General features: G+C 47.2%; 1 protein-coding gene across 1 annotated transcript in view; it reads left to right on the top strand.

Annotated features, from left to right (window-relative positions):
* Positions 1 to 25158, top strand: part of Spon1 (spondin 1) — a 300422-nt gene extending 275264 nt beyond the window's left edge. The window contains exons 7-16 of the mRNA XM_048460302.3: positions 1645 to 1709; positions 12729 to 12930; positions 14224 to 14364; positions 14758 to 14833; positions 15929 to 16111; positions 17719 to 17889; positions 17994 to 18161; positions 19173 to 19337; positions 21083 to 21346; positions 23626 to 25158. Coding sequence (XP_048316259.3) covers positions 1645 to 1709; positions 12729 to 12930; positions 14224 to 14364; positions 14758 to 14833; positions 15929 to 16111; positions 17719 to 17889; positions 17994 to 18161; positions 19173 to 19337; positions 21083 to 21346; positions 23626 to 23789 — 1599 coding nt within the window. The 3' untranslated portion in view covers positions 23790 to 25158. The remainder of the gene's footprint in view (positions 1 to 1644; positions 1710 to 12728; positions 12931 to 14223; positions 14365 to 14757; positions 14834 to 15928; positions 16112 to 17718; positions 17890 to 17993; positions 18162 to 19172; positions 19338 to 21082; positions 21347 to 23625) is intronic.
* Positions 25159 to 25570: the final 412 nt, after the last annotated feature.

Raw genomic sequence — 25570 nt, 5'->3', positions numbered from 1 at the left:
ACACCCAGGGACTCTTTCCTCCAGCCACAATGGACAACCTAGGGAGACTATGCTCAGAAAGAGACTGTGAACTCTGTCAGCTTGTCCCAGCACCTGCCCTTCTCCTCATCAAAACTAGGCCACCAGAGGTCCAGACCATACTGGGTGTGGATAAACCCCTTCCTTGTCGAGGGCTGTGCATGCCCCCTTTCCTGATGGTGGTCAAGGCCCTCAAGCAGAGAGGAGTTTCTATAATGTTTGGCCGAGGAACTCCTCTGGTCCCTTACTTCAGCTTTCTCCGTGCTATGGGAGTTCCAGGGAGCTCATTAATTCATCCTGAGTAAGCTCTAGGCACCTACTGCCAAGCATGGCTCTGAGGACAGAAAGTAGCTGTGAGACAGGCGAACAGGTCTCTGAACGCGGAGGTCTGTGCAATTGTCAGCACAGCTCTGTAGTAAGGAGGTTGCTTGTTCATCCCGGCCGCCAGGACCGAAATAATCACACAGAAACTATTAATTAAATCATTGCTTGGCCTATTAGCTCTAACTTCTTATTGGCTAGCTTTTACATCTTAATTTAACCCATTGCCATTAATCTGTGCCTCACCATGAGGTCATGGGCTTCCAGCAAGGTTCTGATGTCTGTCTCCGGTGGGGCTACATGGCTTCTCTCTACTCTGCCTCCTCTCCCAGCATTCAGTTAGTTTTCCCTGCCTCCCTCTATTCCCTGCGCAGGCCCAAAGCAGTCCTTTATTAACCAATGGTATTCACAGCATACAGAGGGGAATCCCACATCACAGCTCTTCCTGCCCCAATTGGCACCATTCTGGATGTTCCTGTGTGTTATGGTTGATAGTGGCCAAGCTGCTGGGTTCAGGCTAAGGGAAGGCAGCAACCGAGGCCAATGAAGTTCAATCTGAGGAGATCTGGAGATGAATGTGGTGCTCTGACGAACTGCTCAAGGCACCCTTCACCTCTGTGTGTAACTGAAAGTGAAAACCCAACTCGATCTCAAGGCCAAGTCAAACAAGACCCCAAGATTCTGACCTTTGCCACAAGACGACCACACAATGTTTGCCTCCAAAATACTAATTTTCAAATTCTTCCTCAGAAGTTATTTGAGGCCCCCCCATAATTTAATGATGCTTTATCTATTGTCCAATCAAAATAGAGCAGATGCCCCGTGGGGAAGGGGTATGAGAGCTTTGGTCTGGCCTTCCTGTCTGTGAGAGTGGGGTCTCCACAGCAGGAGGGTGCCTCAGGGTGACAGCACCCAGGCTAAAGTGCTGGCTGCCTTAACAGAGCCCTATGATCAGCGTTGACCTGGCTCAGGCCCCTCGCAGTGTCTGGACCCTGCGCTCATGACTCAGCCCTTCGTTCTGAGCAAACAGGGAAGTCTAGCTAATAGAGATGAAGCCTGGGTTACAGCTGGATCCAACGGGGAATGGGCTAGACGGAAGAATTAAGGTGTAACTGAGTGGGATTATCCATATCCAGTTTACACCTATACACTGGACCCCCAGTGCCACCTTCTGGTGTCGCTGGAGGAAAATGGCTCCACAGCACACGACAAAATAAAATAGGGAGAGACAATCTGACTCCACCAAATGCCTCTTTTTGCCGTCAGCCTAGCTCACTGCATTAACCATGTGTGGTTCTCTTGCAGAGTGATGAGGTCCTCACTGTCATCAAAGCCAAAGCCCAGTGGCCAGCCTGGCAGCCAGTCAATGTGTAAGTACCCCTTTCCCTCCCTGTCCCACCTTAGCCTTGCCCTAGAAGCCGCCTCACTCACCACTTAATGAAAGTTATGCCATTACAGTTAGTAATACTTCTCAGAAGAGCAAGATAAGGAGGCGTTGCCCATGCGGGAAGTCTCGTCTTCTTGGGAATATATGTCTGGCCTCTGTTTTCCCCAATGGTCCTCCGTCCACCACACAGAACCAACTCAGACATATGATTAACCATGGCATGTTTCCTGTGTCCTCCGCCCAGAAGGCTGACTACACATATGTTCGATGCTCTGGCAACTCAGATGTGCTCACTCTAAGCAAGTCCCAGTTCTCGGTCCCTCTCTTGTCTCTGTCAACTCTATCCCTTAGAGAGTTATCTGCCCTGAAGTCTTTGGGAAATACCTGTAGATGGCCAGCATTTAAACTCATCATGCCCCAGATGGGACTCTTCACCTTCACACAGACCTGTTCTTCGCCGGTTGTGGGAGGCAGAAGCAGGTGGATCTCTGTGACTTTGAAGACAGCCTGGTCTACAGAGTGAGTTCTAAGTTAGACAGGGCTACATGATGAAACTCTATGAAACTCTGTCTTAAAAAACACAAGCAAACACATCCTGCTCTTCTTCATGTGGGGAGACACCTAAAGTGCAGTGCTCACAAAACCTCGCTCCCTCTTCCTCGCACAGGCCAGTCCTTACTTGGCTGTCTTCTACAATCAAGTCAGACTTCCGACAACCTCCCATTCCTGACCTGCTTCAGCTCATTTTACAATCTCCCATAGTTCAGTTCATCAGCTGTACCATTATACGTGATTTTTTTTTTAAAAAAAATCTAACCCTGCTGTATTCCCCCTCTTCTTACCTTAGCATCTTTCTGTTCACACACAAAAAAGTGTGTTTAGGGTGGGGGAGGCCTCTCCCTATAAGCATCCACCAAAAGCCCAGTTACCTCAGTCTACCCTAACGGTGACCTTTTACAGATGTTGAAACTCAGATGTGCCCCTTCTATGACAAGCCCAGTGTTACCTTCTAGTTCTGTTGAGGGTGGAATGAGAGTATCAGCCATATCAGATGTGGCCCTAACCCACCTCCTCTCTTTAGAACAAGATCCTCAGAGTCAGTAAAGGCATAATCATTTTCTCACCTTCTAGTACATTTCTCTCTTTTAGTCAAGCTTCTGATCAGCCTGAAACTAATAGCAGAATATCAGTAATAAATTGGCTCTTGTCTCACAATGACAGGAAACAAAATCTGACCTCCACTTCACCCCGAATCCTTCAAGCAATGACAACTGAAGCGCTTCATTGATTCAGTAGCTACTTACTGAGGTCTCCAAAGACAGGCTCCACAGTGGGGAGTGGGGAAGGGTACTGTGGTGAGGAGACCTCTTCCTGGTGCCAGCCCTTCAGTGGGACAGGTCTTTAGCAAATGTGTATATGTAAAGGAAAGTCATGGTGAGGTCAGAATGAAGGAGAATACAGCACATTCAAAGCATTAAAAGGTTTCTAATAGCTGCATTACTAGATGCAGAAATCAAAGGTGAACTTCGTGTAGAGCCAAGCTATGTATCATTAAAAATTTAAGAAGGGTAGGGTCGTCAGGAGGTTGGGGTAGGAGAGACATTGTCAAAGTATATTATATACTTGTCTGACAATATCCTTGTGGAATCCAGTCCTCTGTATAATAAGTATACCAATAAAAGAGGAAACTTTTTAATTTTTTTCAGTTGAAACACTGAAAAGTTTTCAGCAGAATATGATCAGAACAGCATTTGAAAAATCAAAAGGCAGTAGTAGCAATGCCGAGACCCTAATATGAAAAGTTTGAGGAGGTGGGAAGGACAGGCCATAGGCAGCTGCAGACAGCCAGGAGGGAGGTGACTGCCGCTCCTGCTGGGAGGGCAGGGCTGGGAGGGGGAAACAGAAGAGGTGCAGTGATAAGATGTAGAAGGTAAAGCTGACAGCTGTGGTGACCGGCTGAGGGACAAAAGAGATGAGGGAGACAGAGTGGCCGAAATGCTTCTCGGGTGTGGGGCCGACCCAACTAGGGAATTGGTCCCATCCGTGACTGGGGACATTAGATGAGGTTTGATGGGAAGAGCCATGACATCAACTGACCATGACATGTTGTTAGGATGCCCTCAAAATGTTTATGTGGAAATCAAGTACCCAGATCATGATGTAACTTTGAATTTCAGGGCAAACTGAGTCAAGAATGAATGAGAGACTTCCCAAAGAACCTTAGGCATAAGAGTCAAGGACTTAGGACAGAGTCCCAAAGCCTCCCCATTCTTTATGGTGAAGAAAACTTGCCTTTAAAGGAAACCAAAAAAGAACAGCAAAAAGGTCCCAAAGAAAGCATGGTTTCCCTAAACCCAGAAAAGAGTGTTTAAGGAGAGTGGCCAGCAATGCCCAAACCAGCAGAGACATAAAGTTATGTCAAGACTACATAGTATTCTTTAGAGTCACAGACATTTTAAGGTCATTGTGACCCTCCCCTGTGGGATGGGGGAACCCTGCACACAGAGTGTGAAATCGGAACAGGGTGAGGTTGCAGAGTCACAAATACAAATGATTCAGTTAAGCCTGCGAGAGAAGACCAGGGACTGCCTGGACTGTGACTGCGAAGGGATGAAAATCCCTGTGTGTGTGTGTGTGTGTGTGTGTGTGTGTGTGTGTGTGTGTGTGTTGGTGGCTTGGAGGTGGTTTTTCGGTTTTGTTTTTGTGGGGGGGTTCTCTTTTATCTTTTTCTTTTTCCAAGATGTGAAAGGCTTTGTGAAAAACTGAAAGACGTATTATTTGGGGATACCTTCCCACACTTCACCTATCCCTCAGACTTCCTGAGACCCAGTGGAAACAAAAAAAAAAAAATTAATTGATGGCAAACACTCAGCCCCCAAAACATCCAAAACCTTTCCACTCCACACTATGGGCTTGTTAAGGGAAAGGAATTTTCCTTTGATTTGCCCAAACCCTCGACTCCCCTTTCCTTTTCCAAATCTCATTAGGAAGTCAAATTAGGAAGCCTACACGCAGCCAAGTTTTGTTTTGCCCTAACAGCCCTCCCCCTCCCCCGAAGCCTGCCTGATGGAGGTTAATGGGATTCCAGCCTCCCCAGGCCGGTGGAGAGCCTGAGTGACCTACTTTCAAAGTCCTGTCTGTTGAAACTGACTTGTTTTTCAGTAATCTTCATTCCCATTCCCAGCGCCCCTTCTCAAAGGACAGTCGCGAGCGAACAGATTAGCTGGTGACTTGTTTAATTCAATAAATCAAGCCAGCGCACTGACAGCCCACTGTTCACGTAGAGACAGAAAAAGACAAATTCTGTGCAAAGCCACATCCTTCACTGGTTCCTCACAATCCTAAGTGGAAAACAGTTCCTACAAATCGTTCTGAATTTGCACTACTCTGTTCCTCCGGGGTGGTCTGAATGCTAAGAATTACCGGAACTTTCAAAGATATTTATCTCCTGGAAAGGACTGGCATTCCCCCTAAAGTATTCCCATCCATTCTTGGTTATCTCTGGCTTAGACAACGGCCCGTGTTTGTGAGGTCTGCGGTGTAGAGACTGAGTCAACTTCTCTAGAAATGAAATCAGAAATATCTTCCATTTAAATTAGCCCCCAGGTTCCAGGGCCCCTCCTGCTTCCTAGTAGAGTCACCTGGGTCCATCCACACTCTCGGGGTAGTGAAGGAACACGGACTAGAGCAGGTGGTAGATCTGCGTGTCCAGATGGACTTGGAGTCCCAGATGCCTTATGGTTAGAAACGAATGTTGCAAGAACCTGACAAAGCCTGAGCCGCCAACTCAGGGCTTCCGCCAAATGAATGGCTTGGGCGCCCCCTGGTGACTCAATGGAGTTTCTGCACATGAGAAAAAAGAAACCATGAGACAAAACTAAACTTTTAGCGACTGTTCCAGGTCTCATTGGTGTGCACCTGTAACTCGAAGTCAAGGATTGGGATCTAGATGAAGCACAAATATCATGTCTAGCCTCTTTTCCTCTGTGTTGTGTTTTGGGAAAATTTGTTGCAAATGAGGCACAGTATTGTCAGGAGCCATGAGAAGCAATTTTTTTCACAGTAAGTGAGGTTACAAACACCCGTCCCTGTGCCCACATCCCATGTGCCACACTCTCTCACGAGGCTAAAGAAGACGTTTCTCCATGTAGCCACTTATTTTTAATTTGTGCATGTGTGAGTTATCTGTTCATAATTTTCCTGACACTTTCCAGTAACGCTAGATAGCAATATTTTTGAAGACATGCCATTTTTATTGGGACCTAAGGTGTTAAGATTAGCATCTTAAATGTCCCCCAGAAAGCTAAAGGCTTGGTTTCCAGCCTGTGGCACTCACGGGAGGTGATGAAACTTCAGGAGTTGAAAAGAAGCTAAGCCTATGGAGGTCTATACTTGGAAGGTGTATTAGGGCCCAGCCACCTTCTCTTGTGGCTCCACCATGATGTCTGCCACAGTCCCACAGGCACATAGTCAAGGGACACGGACTCAATCTCTGACACCAGGAGCCTTTCTTCTAAGGTGTTTTCCTCAGTTGTTTGTGACAGTGACCGAAAACTAGAGCAAGAAGAGCCACAAGGATTTTTAAATCTCAGAGTATGTGCGTATAGATACAATGACAAATCTTAGGGACAGAACCCAAGTTGCAACATGTCTCATGTGCACCTTCTACACACGAATGATTCTGCACAGTATTTTAATGCATCTGCAATTTGACTGTAGCCCAGCGAATGTGGTCAAGAGCAGAATTCTCCACCTGGGTTTTGTGTTACTGATCAGAACGGCTCAGATTTGTGGCTTTGAAGATTTGTAATACTAAGCATGCACCATTCTCTTTATTATACAGAGGTTTCGATTGATGTATAATTCAATATATTTTCCTTTGCTTTTCCTGTTTCAAATCTAAGAAAGGTAACATTTCTCTCACAGAACTTTTTCTCACATGTTTGGTGTTTTTCTACAATCTAGATGTTTTCTCTTTGGTTCTAGAGCTATTGTTTGCTGTATGGTGTTCGGTATGAATCCGGTATTTTCATTCTAGTGGTCTGACACCACTTAGTGACCAGCCTTTCCTCTCAGGCTCCCTCGAGTAGTCGATTTCATGCAAGGACAATCTCTAGACTCTCCATTTTGAGCCACTAATTTTTATTTCTGTTTTCCTTGGAATATCCTATTATTTAAATTAGATATGTCATATACTCTGAATGTAATAATCTATATCAACTCTCTCTGCTTTAAAAAAAGATTCATATTTAAATCCTAGATAAAAGAAAATTAGGACATCAAATTGGCAAAATGTCATATCTAGGAAGACCTGGCATCAAAAGAGCATAAATAAGAACTTTTATTAAAATTTGATTAAATTAAAGAGCCCCAGTCCTGGCTAGCATTTCCTAAGAAAAAGTCACACATGATGCTTATCCGTTTCATTATTTTAAATAAGGCTTTTCTAAGAGAAATAATAAATACTTTGAAGCGACCTTTAATTAAATTTGAAGGTCAAAGGAAATAGAAAAGCTCCACATTCATTTCCTAGATTAATTCATTTATTTCAACAAACATTTGGAAGGAGCCCACTGCATGCTAAGATTTCTACCAGGCACCAAAATGTAGCTGAAATAACAAAGAAAAAAAGGCCTCTACTCTATTGGTACCTAATGGGGAAAAGTGACATTAAACAAGAAATTCTGAGTGACACATTATTCAGCAAGCAAAGGTAGGCAGGAGCGCTGAGCAGTGTGGGAGAGTAGGGGAAAGGTCTCTCGTGGAAGCACTCCAGAGCCTGGGGGAATTTTCTCGTCCTGGATAAGAGAAAAGGACAAAGTGTGTAAAGATGCTTGAAAAACTTTGCTCCTGCACCCTTCTGCATCCAAAATTGCCACGTTACTCAACAGAGGGTCAGGCATTTGGGGTCCCGTTTTCCATCCCTTGAAGCCCCAAAAAGATGAATATGTTATGTACTCAATCATTAGTGGATTCTAGCCATAAACAAAGGACATTGAGCCTATAGCTCGTGATCCTAGAGAAGCTAATAAGAAGGTGAACCCAAAGAAAAACATATATAGATCCTTCTGGAAATTGAAGCCCTCACCAGGCCCTGCAAGCTGTTGGCTGTGTTGACTGAAAACGCTTCTGTGGGGTCTTGTCCTTGAGCGGAGTCTCAGACACATTGATGTAACCGAATGAATACCTGGCAAAAAGCAACTTAAGAAAGGATAGGTGTGTTTGGGCTCATGAGTTCGGGGGATGCAGTTCACCAAAACAGGGAAGGCCGTGACAATGGGAGCACGCGGTCGCTGTCACCAGGCACCTGCAGCCAGGAAGTGCAGAGATGCAGACTGGGGCTCACCAACTCGCTTTCCCCTTCCTTCCCTTTTGCATTCAGTCAAGGGTGTCAGCCCATGGATAATGCTCCCCACATTGAGAGAGGTCCTCAATTAGTCTTCTTTGGAAACAGCTTTGAAAACACTCAGATCCTGCAGTCCTAGGTGGCTACCAATACAGTTGAGCTGATATGAAGACCAACCATCACACAAACTTACGTCTGTGAGGTGCACAAGTACCAGTTTTTGCCAGATTGGAGTCATTGCAGTGGGGGGGGGGAGTACTAATTCTCAAGATTCTTCAGTAGAGCTGGATTTGTCTCCTTAGGTCATCATTGTGAAACTTGTCACTTGTGGGGTTCAGGAAACGAATAATTACCTCTGGAATCACGTACTGGGGAAGTTGGGGAGACAGCAGGTCAAGCAGTAAGTCTGTGTGGCAAAGAAGGAAGAGGGCTACATCCCACAGGACTGATGGACAGGCATTGTAAAGCAGGCCGGCCACTCAATATGAGTCTGGATAGGTGGTGCCACAGCTCAGACTGGGGGCCCTGTGGAAGCTGGGAACGGAAGTTCCCTCGGGAGCTGCTTAAAGCAAGCTGCTGCCGGCTGGGAAGTCAGTCAAGTGCTTGCCAGCAAAGCTGGAAGATCAGAGCCCACATTTTTAAAATGTCAGCTATGGTACCACATGCTTATAATCCCAACACTAAGGAAGAGAAATAGGTAGACACTTGGAGCTTCATAGCCAGTCGGTCTAGCCTACTTGGTGAGTTCCAAAAAAAAGGGGGCAGCAAATGAGAAACCACACCTGAGGTTGTCCTCCAGCCTACACACACACACACACACACGTTCACCATCACACATGCACACACACACCATGTACATATACACATACCAATACACAAAGAAGTTGTTAAAATCACTGGCCCACAATCCAGAGGAATTCTTAAGGAATGTGAGAAGAGGAAACTAGGTCCCCTTCTGTACCTAATTATACAGAAAGATAGGCGTGTCTTCAGGCGATGTCTTACTGTTCTCTCGCCATGACAAAACACCATGACCAATTCAGCTTATAGAAGAAGCATTTAATTGGAGACTTGATTACAGTTTCCGAGGGTTAGTCCACTACTATCATGGTGGGGAGGGCAGTGGCAGGCAGGTGTGGTACTAGAGCAATAGCTAAGAGCCCTGATCCAAAAGAAGGAAGCAGAGAGAGAAAGACTGGGCTTGGTGTGGGCTTTTGAAACCTCAGAGCCCATCAACAATGACACACCACCTCCAAGAGGCCACACCTCCTAATCCTTCTCAAACAGTTCCGCTCTCTGGTGACAAACATTCAAATAGATTAGCCTATGGGGGTCATTCTTACTCCACATATACAAGTGATAGGAGCTTTGAGATCCAAAAATAGTGAGCAGGATTTTTCAGGATCAAGAAACAGTAAGACCAACTCCATCACTACCAGATATACATGTCAAGCTGGTGCACTGTGGAGCACCAATAGAGCACACCCCTGAGGAACTCTCCCAAAAAGGAATGCCTTTAATCCCAGCACTTGGGTGACAGAGGCAGCAGATCTTTGAGTTCGAGACCAGCCTGGTCTACTAAGTGAATTCCTGAACAGCCAGGGCTACACAGAGAAACCCTGTCTCAACAAAAAAAGAAAAAGACAATTATGGGTCTTTTTCTACAGAGGCCTGCAGAACATGTGAGCACCAACAGTGTCCTCCTGGAGAAGGTGACACGTGGAAGGCTTGACCTTGAGCTGCAGGAGACCACCTCCAGAGCTTGTTAAAACAAATGACTGAACCCTGCCCCACACTCCTAATTCACCAAATCTGTGAGGGGCAATTAACCTTCGTTCCTGATAAGTTCCTGGGAATGCCAAGGACCCCACTTTCCAAAGTGCTTTAGTATAGAAGTAAATGCCAGGGCCCTGCTCCCAGGCTGGCCTGGCGAGGCACAGGAAAGTTCTAGGAGCATGGGGCTTGGGGCAACATCCAGCCCTTGCTGACCTGTTGGTGCTGAAGCCAGGCTCTGACTTTTGCTCCATTCATGTTCCAGAGCCTAGACTGGTAACCGCTACAGTGGGAAGCCTGCTCAGAAAAACCTCCACACCCCCCTTTCTGATCTCAGATTGAACTCATGGTCTTTTTCTCTCCGCAACAGAGAAAACCGGTGTATATTAGCCAAAACGCCCTGCACCAGAGGAATTTCCGATTTCAGATTTTGAAAACAGTATAACATGTACATATATATAATAATCATGCATCTTGGGGATGGAATCCAGGTCTAAACATGAACTCATTTGTTTCATATACACCTTACAACACAGCCTGAAGATAACCTTGGACAATATTTCATTAACTTTTTAATTAGCATACAAAAGTGATGCGTTTCCTCATGGCGTCTTCGGGTGTGTGGCACACTTTATTCACACTTACCGCACTCCTCACTGCTCCCTAACCACCTCTGCCCGGCTCCCGGAAATCCTGGCCTTCTGTTCTCATGGGCACACGTTGAGTTACTTCCTCCTGTGCTCCTTCCCCTCCTCTCTCATGATCCCCTTTCTAGTTTCATGACCGACAGACACACACAAACCACAATCACAAGCACACACATCTGTATATAGTTTTTCTATAAGAGAAGATTAAAACTGCAGTATTTGTGAGTTTGACTTACTTTGTGTAACGTAATGTTTTCTGGCTCTACACATTTTTCTGCACATGTCATGGCTGAAAAAAATTCTATTGTGTATGCATAAAAGTTACCCATTTCTCTGTTGATGGACATCTAGACAGAACCATTGGCTGGTTATATTACAAATTTTCTAAGAATTTTGTCTATGCAACTATTTCCTGGTTGGAATTTTCTAAATTTGTGGGATTGTGTCAGTACCCAAGCTGCTTTGGAGTCTGGAGTATTCCAGCTTTGGGGTTTTCAGAGCAAAGATGTTAAACCTGTGATTGTAATCATAGCAGAGGTGCCAAGCACTGGACTGGGCAGACTATGCAGGAGAGCTGATTACTCCCTGTAACCTCTGACACAGACATGTGATCCCCATTTTAAAGATGTGGAAGCCAGGGCCAGAGAGATGCTGTATGAGCAAGGGGACCTGAGTTCAGGCCTTCCGGATCTCATAGAAAAGCCTATGAGCCCCGCACTGGGGAAACAGGAACCAGTGGGCCCTGGAAGCTCACTGGACAGCGAGTTTAGTCAAAACAGTGAGCCTTGGGTTGAAAGAGAGATGCTATCTCAAACAATAAGATGGAGAGTGATAGAGGAAGACCTCTGACATGGCAAGGTACATGCATCCACATATATGTGCACATACATAAAACACAAATAAAAAATATTTGGAAAATGATTTTGATGCTCAGACATGGAGAAGGACACACCGCTCCATGGGATGCTGTCAGGACACACACCGAAGCTTTCCTCCCCTCTGTTTGTTGGTTGGTTCCATTTGTCTGCCAAGGGCCAATGTTTAAATCAGGGGGACCCACTGGGTCTGGAGCCATCACTATCTGGGCTGGATGAGGGTAGGCAGAAGCACAGATCTCAGCAGAAGCCACAGGATCTCTCAAAACAGCAAGGGCTGACCAGCTACCAGATGGTATGAACAGATCTGTAGGTGACTAGCCAAGGATTCCCCACTGAGGCTGCAGAGTCATGCCAAACTGCCTTTAAGTCTTGGCCCCCACTCATTCATCCCATACGTGTGTATTGCCTCTCAACAAAAATAGGGTCATAATTCTACCCTGATAGCATGACCATGAAGGGAAAATGGAATAGGATGGATCTGTCACCTAGAATGTGCTAAGAGAACGGGACTCTTCCTCCACACTCCCTTCTGTGGGCCACCTCCATCATCTCTTACAATGCAACCTCTCTTGAGATCTTGCAACCTGAGGAGATGAGGCTGAAGAGCTGCACATGGTAGCTGGAGTCTGGAGACATTACTTCCAGCTGCTGGAACATTTAGCCAAAGGTTCCTGGCTCTCCAACTCAACTGGTAACCAGGGCAACCAGATGGTCATGCCCTGATGCCAGGCAGGTCCTCACCTTGGGTGATCTCTTAAGGTAAACAGAGGCAGAAGGCATGGGAAGACCTTTGGTACTCTGGAGAGCTCAATTTAGTGGCGAGGAGGAAACTTTAGGAACTGATAATGAAAAGAACATTGACCTTGAACTCATGTTTGTGTGGGCCATTGTCTCCATTCTGTCCTGCCTCTTCATGATGTGACTTTGGACAAATGCTATAACTCTCTTGAAAAAGTAGAAATCAGAATCAATAATCCTTACTTTAATTTTGTTGTAAAGATGAAATGAAGGTATGTCTTAGGACCGTGGAACAGTTACTCTTTGCAAAGTTCATCTCACATCCTAGACACACACACACACACACACACACACACACACACACACACACACACACGATTTCCCGGAGCTTGACAGTGCAGTGAGAGATACATCAGTCCACAGCTAGGCAAATAAATCATAGTTGAAAATGCTATTATAGAGGTGTTCAGAAATGGACAGTGTGCGGCATAAACCAAGGATGCCTGAGGAGTCTGTTCCCTCTCAGCCCCTCTCTGTTTCTAACCATGGCCAAGCCACACAACTCCCAAGTATGTGTGCAGCCCATCCCGAGTGTGATCGCCTCTGTATTTGGTTTCTAGGAGAGCTGCACCCTCAGCTGAATTCTCAGTGGACAGGACACGCCACTTAATGTCCTTCTTGACCATGATGGGCCCTAGCCCTGATTGGAATGTGGGCCTATCTGCAGAGGATCTGTGCACCAAGGAGTGTGGCTGGGTCCAGAAAGTGGTGCAGGACCTGATTCCCTGGGATGCTGGCACTGACAGCGGGGTGACCTATGAGGTAGGTGTGTGCCCACAGTAGAAGGCAGAGTTCCTTAGCAACCTCTTCTGGTCTGCCCTATTCTAGGTGTCCTGGGCAAGGAAGTGGGTGTGACTGACTCAGCTATGTCCTAGAAGTCCCTTGTGGCCAGCATTGTTCTGTGTACCAACTGCATTAAAGTCTGGAGCCATCACAAGACCTAGGAGGTGGCTAAGTGGTTAAGAGCACTCACTGTTGTTAAGAGGACAAGTTCGGTTCCCAGCCCCTGCAAGGCACCTAACAAGCATCTGTAACTCCAGTTCTGGAAGATCTAAGCCCCTCTTCTAACATCCATCCATGGGTACCAGGCGCAAAAAAACAAAACAAAATAAAATAAAACTTTAACGTGTAAAATAAATAAATCTTTTTTAAAAGATATTTTTAAAGTCTGGACCCATCAGAAAACCGGCAAGAGAGGGACAGGCAGACAGCTACTTCTGTGAAGGTCTTGCTAGGCAAACAGGAAGGAATCAGTTCCCCAGAATGTAGGTTAAAAAGTCAGGCAGGGTGGCTCATGTTGGTAATCCTAGTGCTGGGGAAGGAAAAACAGGTGGATCCTGGAGCTTGCTGCCTGCCACACTCAACATTCTATCCATAATCTGGGGCTGCCTTCTCACAGCAATGACAGAACTGAGGAGTCATAAGACATAGCGTGACTCACATCTGACCAGACAGGAGAACAGTTCGCTGCCTGGTCCAGCAGAAAAAGCCTTGGATCCAGGTCAAGCTGGCTCAGCCACTTCTAAGCTTGGATGACCTCATTGGCACTTGGCTCCTCCAGCTGGCCACAAACTTCTGGTGCGCATGGAAGCTTCTAAGATAGGGTTGTGGATTTCCAAGCACAGGGTCTACACAAGTGGAATTCCATGAATATAATTATATCTTTTTTAAGATTTTTTTTACGTGTGCAAGTGCTCTAGCTGCATGTACACCTTTACACCAGAAGAGGGCATCAGATCCCACGACAGATGGTTGTGAGCCACCATGTGGTTGCTGGGAATTAAACTCAGGACCTCTGGAAGAGCAGCCAGTGCTCTTAACCGCTGAGCCATCTCTCCAGCAATAGTTACACTTCTTAAATTCCAACCAGAGCATGCTCTGTTTAATCCCCAAAACCACACACACACACACACACACACACACACACACACACACATATGCATGCACGTGTGCACACACAAAGGTCCTAGCAGAGTTTTTGTTCTGATCTCAATAAACAAATTGCTCTAAGGTTTTCCCATTGTATTTCCCATGCTGTCTGTTTTATTCCTGCAGTCACCAAACAAGCCCACAATTCCTCAGGAAAAAATCCGACCCCTGACCAGTCTGGACCATCCTCAGAGTCCTTTCTATGACCCAGAAGGTGGGTCCATCACACAGGTGGCCAGAGTCGTCATCGAGAGAATCGCCCGGAAGGTACCGTGAGGAGGGCCATTGTTCCTGTACACCTTTCTAGAACCGCTGGAGTCTTTGGCAGGAAGCAGCTCTGGATATGGGATTTCTGGGCCTCCTGATCTCAATCGTGAAAATTATCTTTTAGAGTGAAGCCAGGTTCAAATGAATGATTTGATCCAAGCAGATTGGTTTATCCCAAGTTCTACAGTCAGTTGCTAATGTCTGCCATGGTCAGGAGATCTGTTTAGTCAATGCTTTCTTCTTACATTTCTTTTCACTTAAGCTATCAGTTCTGTTAGCCCAGAACTCCACTATCACATGGGGTTTGTGCCAAGGAAACATTAGAATTAGGTATTCCAGCTCTCCCTTGAACATTCTCTTTTCTTGACTGTATACTTTCCACTTCTTTGGCAGGGAGAACAATGCAACATTGTACCTGACAATGTGGATGATATTGTAGCTGACCTGGCTCCAGAAGAGAAGGATGAAGGTATGCTGTTCTCCTCTGTCACAGGTGGCAACATAAACTGACACAGAGTTCCCATCTCTGAAATAATCAGGATGCCTGGAGGCAGGGGGAACTCGGGCGTCTAAGCACGTGCTTAGCACGTACCAATCCCTGGTTCCTATTTCCAGCATCCTAGCCAAAGAAAAGACTAAAATCCAAGGCCAACATTAGGCACCAATATAAGGCAATTGGTGGAGGAGTGACATTGAAACAAGTGTTAACATTAGTCCTCTGTGATGACCATGAAGACAGCATTTGGTGGGTTTCACAGTGTCCAGATTGCTGTCTGCTTTGATGCTTGGCAGGCGGAGACAGTCCATCTCCCTACCATCAAGGACAAAGTCCAGGCCCGACAGCCAGGAGAGAAAGGCAGAGCCTTGGTTTTCAATTTCCTCACAGAACCTAGACTTCATGAGTCTGTAACCCTGACAAGAAGCCAACCTTCCCATTTCTCTTCCCTCAACTATGAAATGGGTATCATAACAGACGCTGCCTCAGAGAGAATGAGACTCAACAGGCCCAAGTTAAGTAAGGATCTTAGGATGCCAGCACAGGACAAGTGCCTGGGGAGCTGACACCTGTGGGTGGGGCCAATGGAAAGATGTGTGAGCTTCTCAAAAATGCCCATGAAATGCCTACATGCTTGGAAACAATGTCTGTCATGGGCAGGTTGTGTTGGGAAGATACACATATACAGAGGCTCTTACAGAAAGAGAGTAGTCGCTAGTCATTAGATATTTACCAGCAGGATGTTGGAAGGTCCTTTTCTTTTCTTTTTTAAAAAAAAAATTATTTATGTGTATTGGTGTTTTGCCTACATGCGTGTCTGTGTGAGGGTGTCAGATCCCCTGAAACTGGAGTTACTGACAGTTGTGACCTGCCATGTGGGAATTGAACCTGGGTCCTCTGGAAGGGCAGCTAGTGCTCTTAATTGCTGAGCCATCCCTCCAGCCCCTGGAACATCAAGGGAAGAAAATGTCTGCTTCTGTCCCTAGAACACACAGATAAACCTTTATGCAGAGAGCAGCCATGGCTTCCACAGGCTCCCAGGGAGAACATGACAAACACTCTTTGCAGATGACACCCCCGAGACCTGCATCTACTCCAACTGGTCTCCGTGGTCGGCCTGCAGCTCCTCCACCTGTGAAAAGGGCAAGAGGATGCGGCAACGCATGCTGAAGGCACAGCTGGACCTCAGTGTCCCCTGCCCTGACACGCAGGACTTTCAGCCCTGCATGGGCCCTGGCTGCAGCGATGAAGGTAAGGTAAGGCCTAGGCCAGTCGGAGAAGACTGGGAAGAGAGGCCCACCTGGCAACATGGGTCCCGTTCGCCATGACAGGCAGTGTTCCCCGAGTGGCATCATGGTCATTCATGGCCATTGCTCCAACCAGAGCAAAGGCCTCCTACAGTATCTTGAGGTCTCTGAATACACAGCCCGTCACATGATAACAAATTTCTGAGACTCACCCTTCTTCCTTCATGTGTTACTTGTATGTCACCTAGACCAAAATGCCTGTCAGGACATTAGTGGGAAGCATTTGCTGGAGTCAGAGGATTTAGTCAGTGGTTGCTTGACCTCATGTATGTCATGGCAGCCCAGTAAAATATGATGGTAAGAAAAAATAAATAACAAAAAATATGATGGTAGGAGAGTTCTACTTTCTCTAGCTAGACCCCACTTCCTAAAGTCTCCCCAATACTCCCAACCACCACAAGGTACTGTTACAAATAAGTTTGGGGTCACAAAAGAAAGAGACCACCATTCTGACTGAAGGGTCTGGACAACGGCAAGCTTTACTCTTGCTCAAAGGGTGTGCTCAGGAAGAGGGAACACGCAGACAGGAGGTGCATGTAGTTTTTATGCTAAGTCAGGCGATGGCTATGTCTTTTCCTCGTTGGCTAAGGTCCAATCTCACAATCGTACTCAGTTGGCTAGTCTGAAAAGAATTGGTGCATAGGAAATAGCAGAGGGAGTGAGGGGTCACTGGAGGTGAGGGGGCCACAGGAGGTGAGGAGTCACTGCTCCAAAGGAAGAGGGTCCCTTCTCCAGGCCTAGCCTGAGCCTTCCGCAGGATGCTTGCTTCACATAGGGGCCTTCAGGCTCTTTGCTTACTTTCTCCACTGGGAGCTCAAAGGTCAGGCTTGCTCTCTGCAAGTCTGCAAAACCTATGTCACTACACATAGCTTTGAAGATTGCAAGATGATGATTGCGGGGCCAAGGGCAAAGGGCAGCTACCTGCTTCTGCAAGACTCTTCCTGCCTGTACAGGCCTATGCTGTTTCCTATTCTTATTCTGAGGAGGGCTAGACAGGCTATACTTATTTTGTGGCAGGGCCATTCAGGCTGAAATGGTACCTGGCACAAAGACAAGCAATTCCAAGCAGGGGCTAGCTAAAACAGTACACTCTCTTGCAGGCCACTTACCAGCTTTCCCTGGCAGTAGCCTGGCCTGCCTCTCGGGGCTTTCCTCCCACAGGGGTCATTGTTAGCCATCTGGGCCTCAAACAGGGCACCACGGAGAAGAACAAACCCTGCTATAGACAAGCCTACAAGGAGACAGGGAGAAGAAATTCACCGTCAGCCCCGAGGCTCCTTTTGGGGTACAAGAGCTAGGCAGCTAATGCCAAGAGTGGTGCTGAAGTCTCTAAGAATAACCCAAGATTTCTCCACAGGAAAGCTGCCACTATTATATCAGGCAGGCGGCCCCAGGAGGTACGACAGTGCTTAATCGCTGTACCTGGACCTTTTTCTTGGACCTGGGGCACTTGCTCCACTCCTTAACCGCCTCTCCTCCCAGACCCAGAGCTCTCCCATACCAACCCCAGGTTCTTTTCTGCCCCTCCTGAGCATGCTCAGTGTGTTGCAGATGGCTCCACTTGTACCATGTCCGAGTGGATCACCTGGTCGCCCTGCAGCATCTCATGTGGCATGGGCATGAGGTCCCGGGAAAGGTACGTGAAGCAGTTCCCAGAGGACGGCTCGGTGTGCACACTGCCCACTGAAGAGACAGAGAAGTGCACAGTCAACGAGGAATGCTGTGAGTGGGAGGGGTAGGGGCGGGGAGCCCTTAGGTGGGTGGGGCAAGCAGGCAGGCGGACCCCGGCACAAACCGCACAACTCCAACTGTGTGAACTCCCCCAGCTCCTAGCAGCTGCCTGGTGACTGAGTGGGGTGAATGGGATGACTGCAGCGCCACCTGTGGGATGGGCATGAAGAAGCGGCACCGTATGGTCAAGATGAGCCCCGCGGACGGCTCCATGTGCAAGGCGGAGACGTCGCAGGCGGAGAAATGCATGATGCCTGAGTGCCGTGAGTGGGTATGGGGAGGGCTTTGGGCAGCGAACCTCAAACGGACAAGAGACATTCAAGTGTTCCCCGACTAGGTGGATGAATGAGGACCAAGAGAGAGCAGGGTCTGGTCTTGTAGGGCACTGTCAGGAGCAAGAGGAACCGAGGTGTGCGGGTATCCCACCAATTAGATCCAGACAGGCTCCTTGCAGGTGTTTTACACACACTGGTGACTTCTGGGTAGAGTTCACCTGCAGGTGCGTTCTCTAGAAGCATTTCCCTTGGGGCAATGGAAAGGGATAGCGAATTTAGATAGGGCATGCTTTGAACTCTGCCAAGTCATTCCTGGTTTTTTGTTTGTTTGTTTGTTTGCTTGTTTGTGGGGTTGAGACAGGGTCTCATTGTGAAGCCCTGACTGATCTGGAATTGGCTAGGCAGACCAGGCTTGCCTTGAAGTCATAGAAATTGCACTGCCTCTGCCTCCCACGTGCTGAGATTTAAAATATGCACGACTATGGACAGAAAATTTCTGTTTTATGATGGCCTTGTTAGGTGTCATAAGGCACAACTATGCCCACTCTAGGTGCAAATGCATGAGCATGTGCACACAAGCACACACACACACACACACACACACACACACACACACACACATTCTAGGGATCTCAGTTCAGACAAAGCAAAACTGCAGCACTGAGTCAATTCCTGTCAGGGCACCATGAGGAGTGTTCTTAGTGACGTCCTATTAAATCTATAGATTATTAATTAAATTTGGTGACTCCATTAAATCAGTGATGTCTCTGTTGAGAACTTGCATCCTGCTTCACTGACCCTCACCTGGTGTAAGGTCATGACCACCAGCTGGGCCACTTCCGGCCTGAGAGCTACTTCCTGCTCCAGGCTGTCCACTCTGAACCTAGGGTCCAATTCCATTCTATCCCAGTGGCCAGTGCAGGCAGGGGTTTTATAGGGCCAAGATCAAAGACAACAAAAGGTGACTGTTCTCAGCGCCAAACTCGGCTCTTGACCTAGACACCATCCCGTGCTTGCTGTCCCCCTGGTCCGAGTGGAGCGACTGCAGCGTCACCTGCGGGAAGGGCATGCGGACCCGCCAGCGGATGCTCAAGTCTCTGGCAGAGCTGGGTGACTGTAACGAGGAACTGGAGCAGGTGGAGAAATGCATGCTGCCAGAATGTCGTAAGTCTCAGGTCCCGGAGTCCACCCCTCACCTCCTCCAGAATCTTGGTCCAGTGAGCCCCCAGCTAGCTACGTGCTAAGATAGCTAAGTGGATAAATCACTTTGGGTACTAACGTGGGGACCAGGCTTTGGATCCCCAGAACCCACGTAAAAGGCCAGCAGGCATACTGGCTAGCTAGACCAGCCAAATCAGTGACCTTAGGTTCAAAAAGGGACCCTCTCTCAGTAAATACAGTGGAGAACAATGGAGAAAACACCAGAAATCATGTTTGTTCTTAAGACATGCATGTGCATACACACAAAAGGATGTAGACTGTTAAGATCCTATAGTGAGACTAATTTGTCTGGGAGAGAGAGTGGAGTTTGGATCTGTGTTGGCAGAAACTCTTCAATTTCATTGTTGTCTGCAAAACACACAAACACACAGAATGGCTGTGAAGACTAAACAGGAGATGGGTACTAATGCTGTAGCACGCCCAGTCCTTGTCCTCCCTCGCCCCGCTTAGGAGCTTGTCTGACCAGGAACTTTGTGAACCTTTCAATTCCATCCCAGTACCATGGGATCATTTTATTTACCTGTGACTGGAGGCTGGCCATTAAGTCTACAATACTTACTATTGTACCTACGCTACAAGGCTGGTAAGAAGGGAAGAGTCAGGTTCTCAAAAACATCTGCTCACATCTGCCTCTGAAATCCGTGTAGTCAATATCTCTGATTATTATTCCTGTTTTCCAGTCCATACAACAACAAAACACTTCCCACGCTACTGTGAGGACCAAAGCCAGCTCCGGGCACTAAGTGTGAGCAGGCGCAGGCCCCCATGCGCCTCAGCAGCCTTGGACTCCTACTACCCATACTTAGTACACAGCTACCTCAATGACTGGGCTCTAGAGCCTTCATCTAGCAGCCACCAATTCAAACAAGTGTTTATATCCACAGGGTCTACTCAAGGGGATCAGGAAATGAACATCCACAGGGTACTGCTGGGAGCAAAGCGCTCATTTAATCCTCATAGCCTAGTTTAACAAAATTACAATTATCCCCAGACAAGCTCCTTCAGGGAAAGGGGCCGGAAAACACTTAGTCGAAGAGTGTAGAATCATTTGCCTCCTTGGACACATCTTGAAAAATCGGACCAAAATGCCACTTCCCCTCACACTGCGAGGTGCTTGCTTAGTAAGAATGCTAGATCCTTTGTTATGATAAACCCTAAATCACCGTTTGCACTTGATCCTTTGTAGAACTTCACATCTCAGGCTCCTGTGTTATGCACAGACCACCATATGCAGGATGCAGCTGAGGTGCAGAATAAGAAAAGCTGTGTGGGTTTGAGAACGCCCTAAGCATGGGTTGGGAAGTCACCTGCAACCTTGTTCTCTCCAAAGGCTATGTAGTGGGTGGTCATTCGCTGAAGACCACTATGGCTCCCCTGAGGAAATCTAGGTTTCTGGAAACTGTGGGGGGCTGGTCGGTGCCACTAGAAGCTGACATGATTATTCCAGGAAGTCACAGGACAAGGCGTGAGGTTACAAAAACACCTTCAATGTCCCCCATCCTCTTAAATCACGGAGGAACCAAAATGAGAAGAGTATGGGGTCATGATCTGCCGGCAGCATTGCCCCTACTGCTCCAGATAATGCCATTGCTGCTAGATCCCAGTTTCTTCTGATTGGCGATGTAACTGAGGTGGTCAAAGGGGACATACTCAACTACTCAGTCTCAAGCCTGTCTCTATCTTGCTAGCCATTGACTGTGAACTCAGCGAGTGGTCCCAGTGGTCTGAATGTAACAAGTCATGCGGGAAAGGCCATATGATCCGAACCCGGACAATCCAAATGGAACCTCAGTTTGGGGGTGTACCCTGCCCAGAGACTGTGCAACGCAAGAAGTGCCGCGCCCGGAAATGCCTTCGCAACCCGTCAGTCCAGAAGCTGCGCTGGAGGGAGGCCCGAGAGAGCAGGCGCAGTGAACAGCTGAGGGAGGAGTCAGAGGGAGAGCAGTTCCCAGGTAGGGTTCCTTGAAGGCCAGGGCGGGTGGGGCTGCGCTGGGCTCAGAGAGAGAGAGGCGCTTTGGACTATTCAGACCGATTCCCAAATAGCAAAAAAGCATAATTTATACAGAAGAGACTGGGTGAGTGAGTGAGTGAGTGAGTGTGTGTGTGTGTGTGTGTGTGTGTATAAAACTGCCAAAATAGATTTTCAAGCAAAGAGCCTTTAGAAATTGTACACTGTTCTTTCTTCGCATTTGTAAAGCACCTTGCTCACAATTAGCTATGACTAACCAACCCCATTTACTTCTGCAAAAAGGGAAAATAATGGCACAGATGCATGAGAGAGCTGATTGTTTAGGAAAATCTTTATGGCTCAACAGATCAAACCATCCCTTTAAGTGTAGGGCAAGTCTATCCTGGCCAGTGGCTTCTCAGTTTAATGTTAACCACAAAGCTTAGCATTTGGATTTATTTCTTCCAGCTGATGTAGAGCCAGGTAAACACTCCAGCAGAACAATGAACCAAGTGCAAAGGAAGCCAGAGAACAGGCACAGAACGAACTAGAGTTTGAGGAAATGCAGGACAGAGAAAGTTAGACTGACTCTTCCGGAGTTTTTAGGAGCTTGCCATATGATAAGCATCCATGCAGACAAAAATAAATTAGAAGCATAAACCCATCCTTTAAAATCACCATCACCTCTGGGCTAGAGAGATGAGTACTCTTTCAGAGGACCCAAGTCCAGTTCCCAGTACCCAAATGGTGGCTCACAACATTCTGTAACTCCAGTACCGGAGGATCTGATGCCCTCTTCTGGCCTCTACGGGCATTTGTGTTTATATGGTGTATAAATAGGCAAAACACACACAACACACAGAAGATAATCAAAGAATAGTAATAGCCCCAACATGGAACGGCACTGCTGAATGAGCTGGTCCAAACCAAGAAAGCCAAATGATTGACAGGCCAACAGAATGATGATTTGAGGCAATCCATGGTTAAGTCCTGGGCACCGACCATTAACCATTCTTTGAATTCCCTGGAGGCAAACACAGCAGCCATGTAAAAGTGACTGTCCAATGGCTCTTCCTTAATACAGTCCACCTCACCTTTGATGAGCAAGAAGAGCGCATGCCTTTAATCCCTGCACTTGAGCAAATCCCTGCACATTGAAGGCTACACAAAGAAACTGTGTCAAGAAACCGGGAGGGAGGGAGGGAGGGAGGGAGGGAAGGAGGGAGGGAGGGAGGGAGGGAGGGAAGGAGGGAGGGAGGGAGGGAGGGAGGGAGGGAGGGAAAAAGGAAAATTAAGAAAGAAAAGAAAAGAAAAGAAAAGAAAAGAAAAGAAAAAAAGGTAGCTCATTCTCCAGTGTAGAGATGAACTACGTTGACAGGTCCTTTCTTTAGGGAGTACTCCATACCAAGATGTCTGTGGCAGGCAGGCAGTCATCAGTCCCAGTTAAAGGCAGCTATATACTCAGCAGTTTCTCCAGGACACTTGGCTGTGGTATGGGAAACAGGTACCTCATACATAGTCATGAGCATGCTGTCTTCAAAGATGAGATGTGTGATGGGCTACTGATGTGTGCAGACAAGAGAACTCCTGCCTCCCGAGTGCTACTGATGTATGCAAACAAGGACCGCATCGCCGGGGGTCGGAGGGATTCCTTTGAGGAAGGCATCATCATGGTTCATAGGAAGGAGAAAAGAATTGTTCATTTGACTTAGTAATGGGTAGGCTGAGACCTCAGGCAGGGAGGCTCACGAAGTAGTTCAGTGCTCCGGGCTGGTCACCATTGACAATTCGGTACTTTAAACAAACCTTTAGCCATGATCCTGCAGCACAGAGGCCAGCCGGCTTGGTTCCACTCTTCTGAGGTTTGGCTGTGTTAGACTCATTCTTATTTGCACAGCCACAATCAAGAGGGGCTGGAAGAGCAACCCCAGTCTCACCTGCTTTTCTGGGGCCTCTTGCCACAGGGTCCCTCAAATGAGGTCACACCTAAGTTGTTTTCAGGCACAGTTTTTTGTTCATACCCCATTAGCCAAAGCAAGCCAAGCCTAGGTTCAAGGGGCAGGGAAACACTCTGACCTTCGACAGGAAGTGATCAGGACATTAATGGTCATAGCTTTTGCCACCCACCATATATGAGCTAGCAATCGCTAATACAATCAGTAGGCATTAATTAATTCAACCACTCATTCCATGGAGAAGCAGAGAGCGGCAGACAACTCATGGACAGTCCTGCTGGAAGTCACTGCTCGCATGCTGCCGGCCTAACCATGTATTCTCTTCCAGGCTGTCGGATGCGCCCGTGGACAGCCTGGTCAGAATGCACCAAACTGTGCGGAGGAGGGATTCAGGAGCGGTACATGACTGTGAAGAAGAGGTTCAAAAGCTCCCAGTTTACCAGCTGCAAAGACAAGAAGGAGATCAGAGCGTGCAATGTGCACCCTTGTTAGCCGGGATACAGTTCCCCCAGGGCTGCATCTCAGATTCCAGTCACCAATAAGGTTGGGTGGTTTGTTTGCTCGTGTACGATGAGTTGAATTGTGTCCACTAGTTTTCATTTTTACGGTGCGGTTTGCCCAGTAGTCTTACGGATGCCAAGGGACATCCTGTCTGAATACGTCTTGGTGGGTGCAGGCCAAGTGGGGCACCCCTGTCCTCAGGCAGCCCTCTTCCTACACTGAAGTGAGTAGCATTGGTTCACCTTGTACTAAACTGCAATGTGTCCCTTTGGAGCGTCCCCCTGGCCACATCCGCAAGGAGAAGCAAGCAGCACGCAGGAGACACCCATGAGATGCAGAGGACAGATTTCCCTTTTCTCGCCTTTGGCCTGCGACCCCTGCAGAAGCCATTTCTCTTCTTTTCATTTAGTGCAACTCCAGGTATCTTGGTAAAGCCTCCTCCTCATGCACACGCACGAGTTCTCCAGGCCCTCGAGGAAAAGCGGGAAGGTGGGGTTGGCTTTTATTCTACAAACCTGACCCTGGTTGGTGACACCACAAGAGCAGCAGGTGACGGTGGCTGCTTTATTTAACTGTAGGCGGTGATAAAGGAAATGAGGCATAAACTACATTTTCCTTGAGTTTCAATTGCTGGTGCCTCAGTTGTCCTAGGGTGCCAGGGCATGACCCTTTTCTCAGCAGATTCCTCTTTGGACCAATGGAGACAGTAAACTGGATACTAGTCCCCAAAGTGACTTAAAATCTTCTTATAGATCCAGACCCTTTAGGTTTCCAAAACGTCCTTAGAATAAAGCATCTTAGCTCTGAGAACTACCTGCTAAGTTTGCCAATTCCTCAACAAAAATTTTGTCTTCCTACTTATTAAGTTCCTGATAGTTTATAGTTAGAGAGGAGAGAGACAACCTATTCCCATGATTAAGATACAACCCTAGAGAAGGTTTATTCAGTCATACCTGTGCCTCACTTCTGGACCAGGGTCCTGTTCCCCGTGGACAGTCCAAAGGAAGGTCAGGGGTTTCCACCGACTTCCAAGCCATCAGCAGCGCATTGAACCCATGTCTAACAACCCACAAGCAGAATACAGGGATGCTTGTCTCTGTTGTGAGCTCATTGGCAGGTTCGGCTCATACATCTGTTGAAACTATCTTCACATTCTTTTGCAAGTCTGTGTTTATGACCGCTTCATCCAAATACATACTGTGGGCAAGACGCACACAGTACTCTGGATAAACTACTTTAAGAATCTGCATTAAACACATCAGGATTATTTCCAGTCACATTTATGTACTACTCCCAAATATGTATTTTCCTTAACACAAGAGCGCCTGTTCAATAAAATAAATAAATAAATAAAAAATAACCCTCGCTGGGTCTGTCTTTGTTTTTAGGCCATTAAGGGGTGGGAGGTTGGGGTCTTTTCAGTTTGTTACCCCGTTCATTTTCAGGAAGAGAAGGGGCGCCTGTCCCCTTAGGTGGGCCACTGGCACCATACTCCTTGCCATCTGAAGTTTGGATTATCTCCAACATTATTTTTAGATATTTTAATGAACTGCTTTCTCCATCAAAGGAATAGAATATAATGAAATGAGAAGCTTAAAATTCTACTTGGGGACCCCCAACACCCACCCCAAAAAAAGTGCTGATGGAGAATTTGCCCTGCCTACTTCTGTAACATCCTTCAAGCACTCTCAATCCATGATAACTGATGTTCCCTCAGAGGGTGGCAGGCTTCGCTAGCATATCCTGTTCTTCTCTGATCCCAGTTGGGGATA

Source organism: Myodes glareolus, chromosome 7 (assembly GCF_982192425.1).
Source record: "Myodes glareolus chromosome 7, mMyoGla1.1, whole genome shotgun sequence".
Taxonomy (NCBI): Eukaryota; Metazoa; Chordata; class Mammalia; order Rodentia; family Cricetidae; genus Myodes; species Myodes glareolus.
The sequence above is the reverse complement of the archived record's forward strand: the minus strand, read 5'-3'. Positions and strand labels throughout refer to the sequence as shown.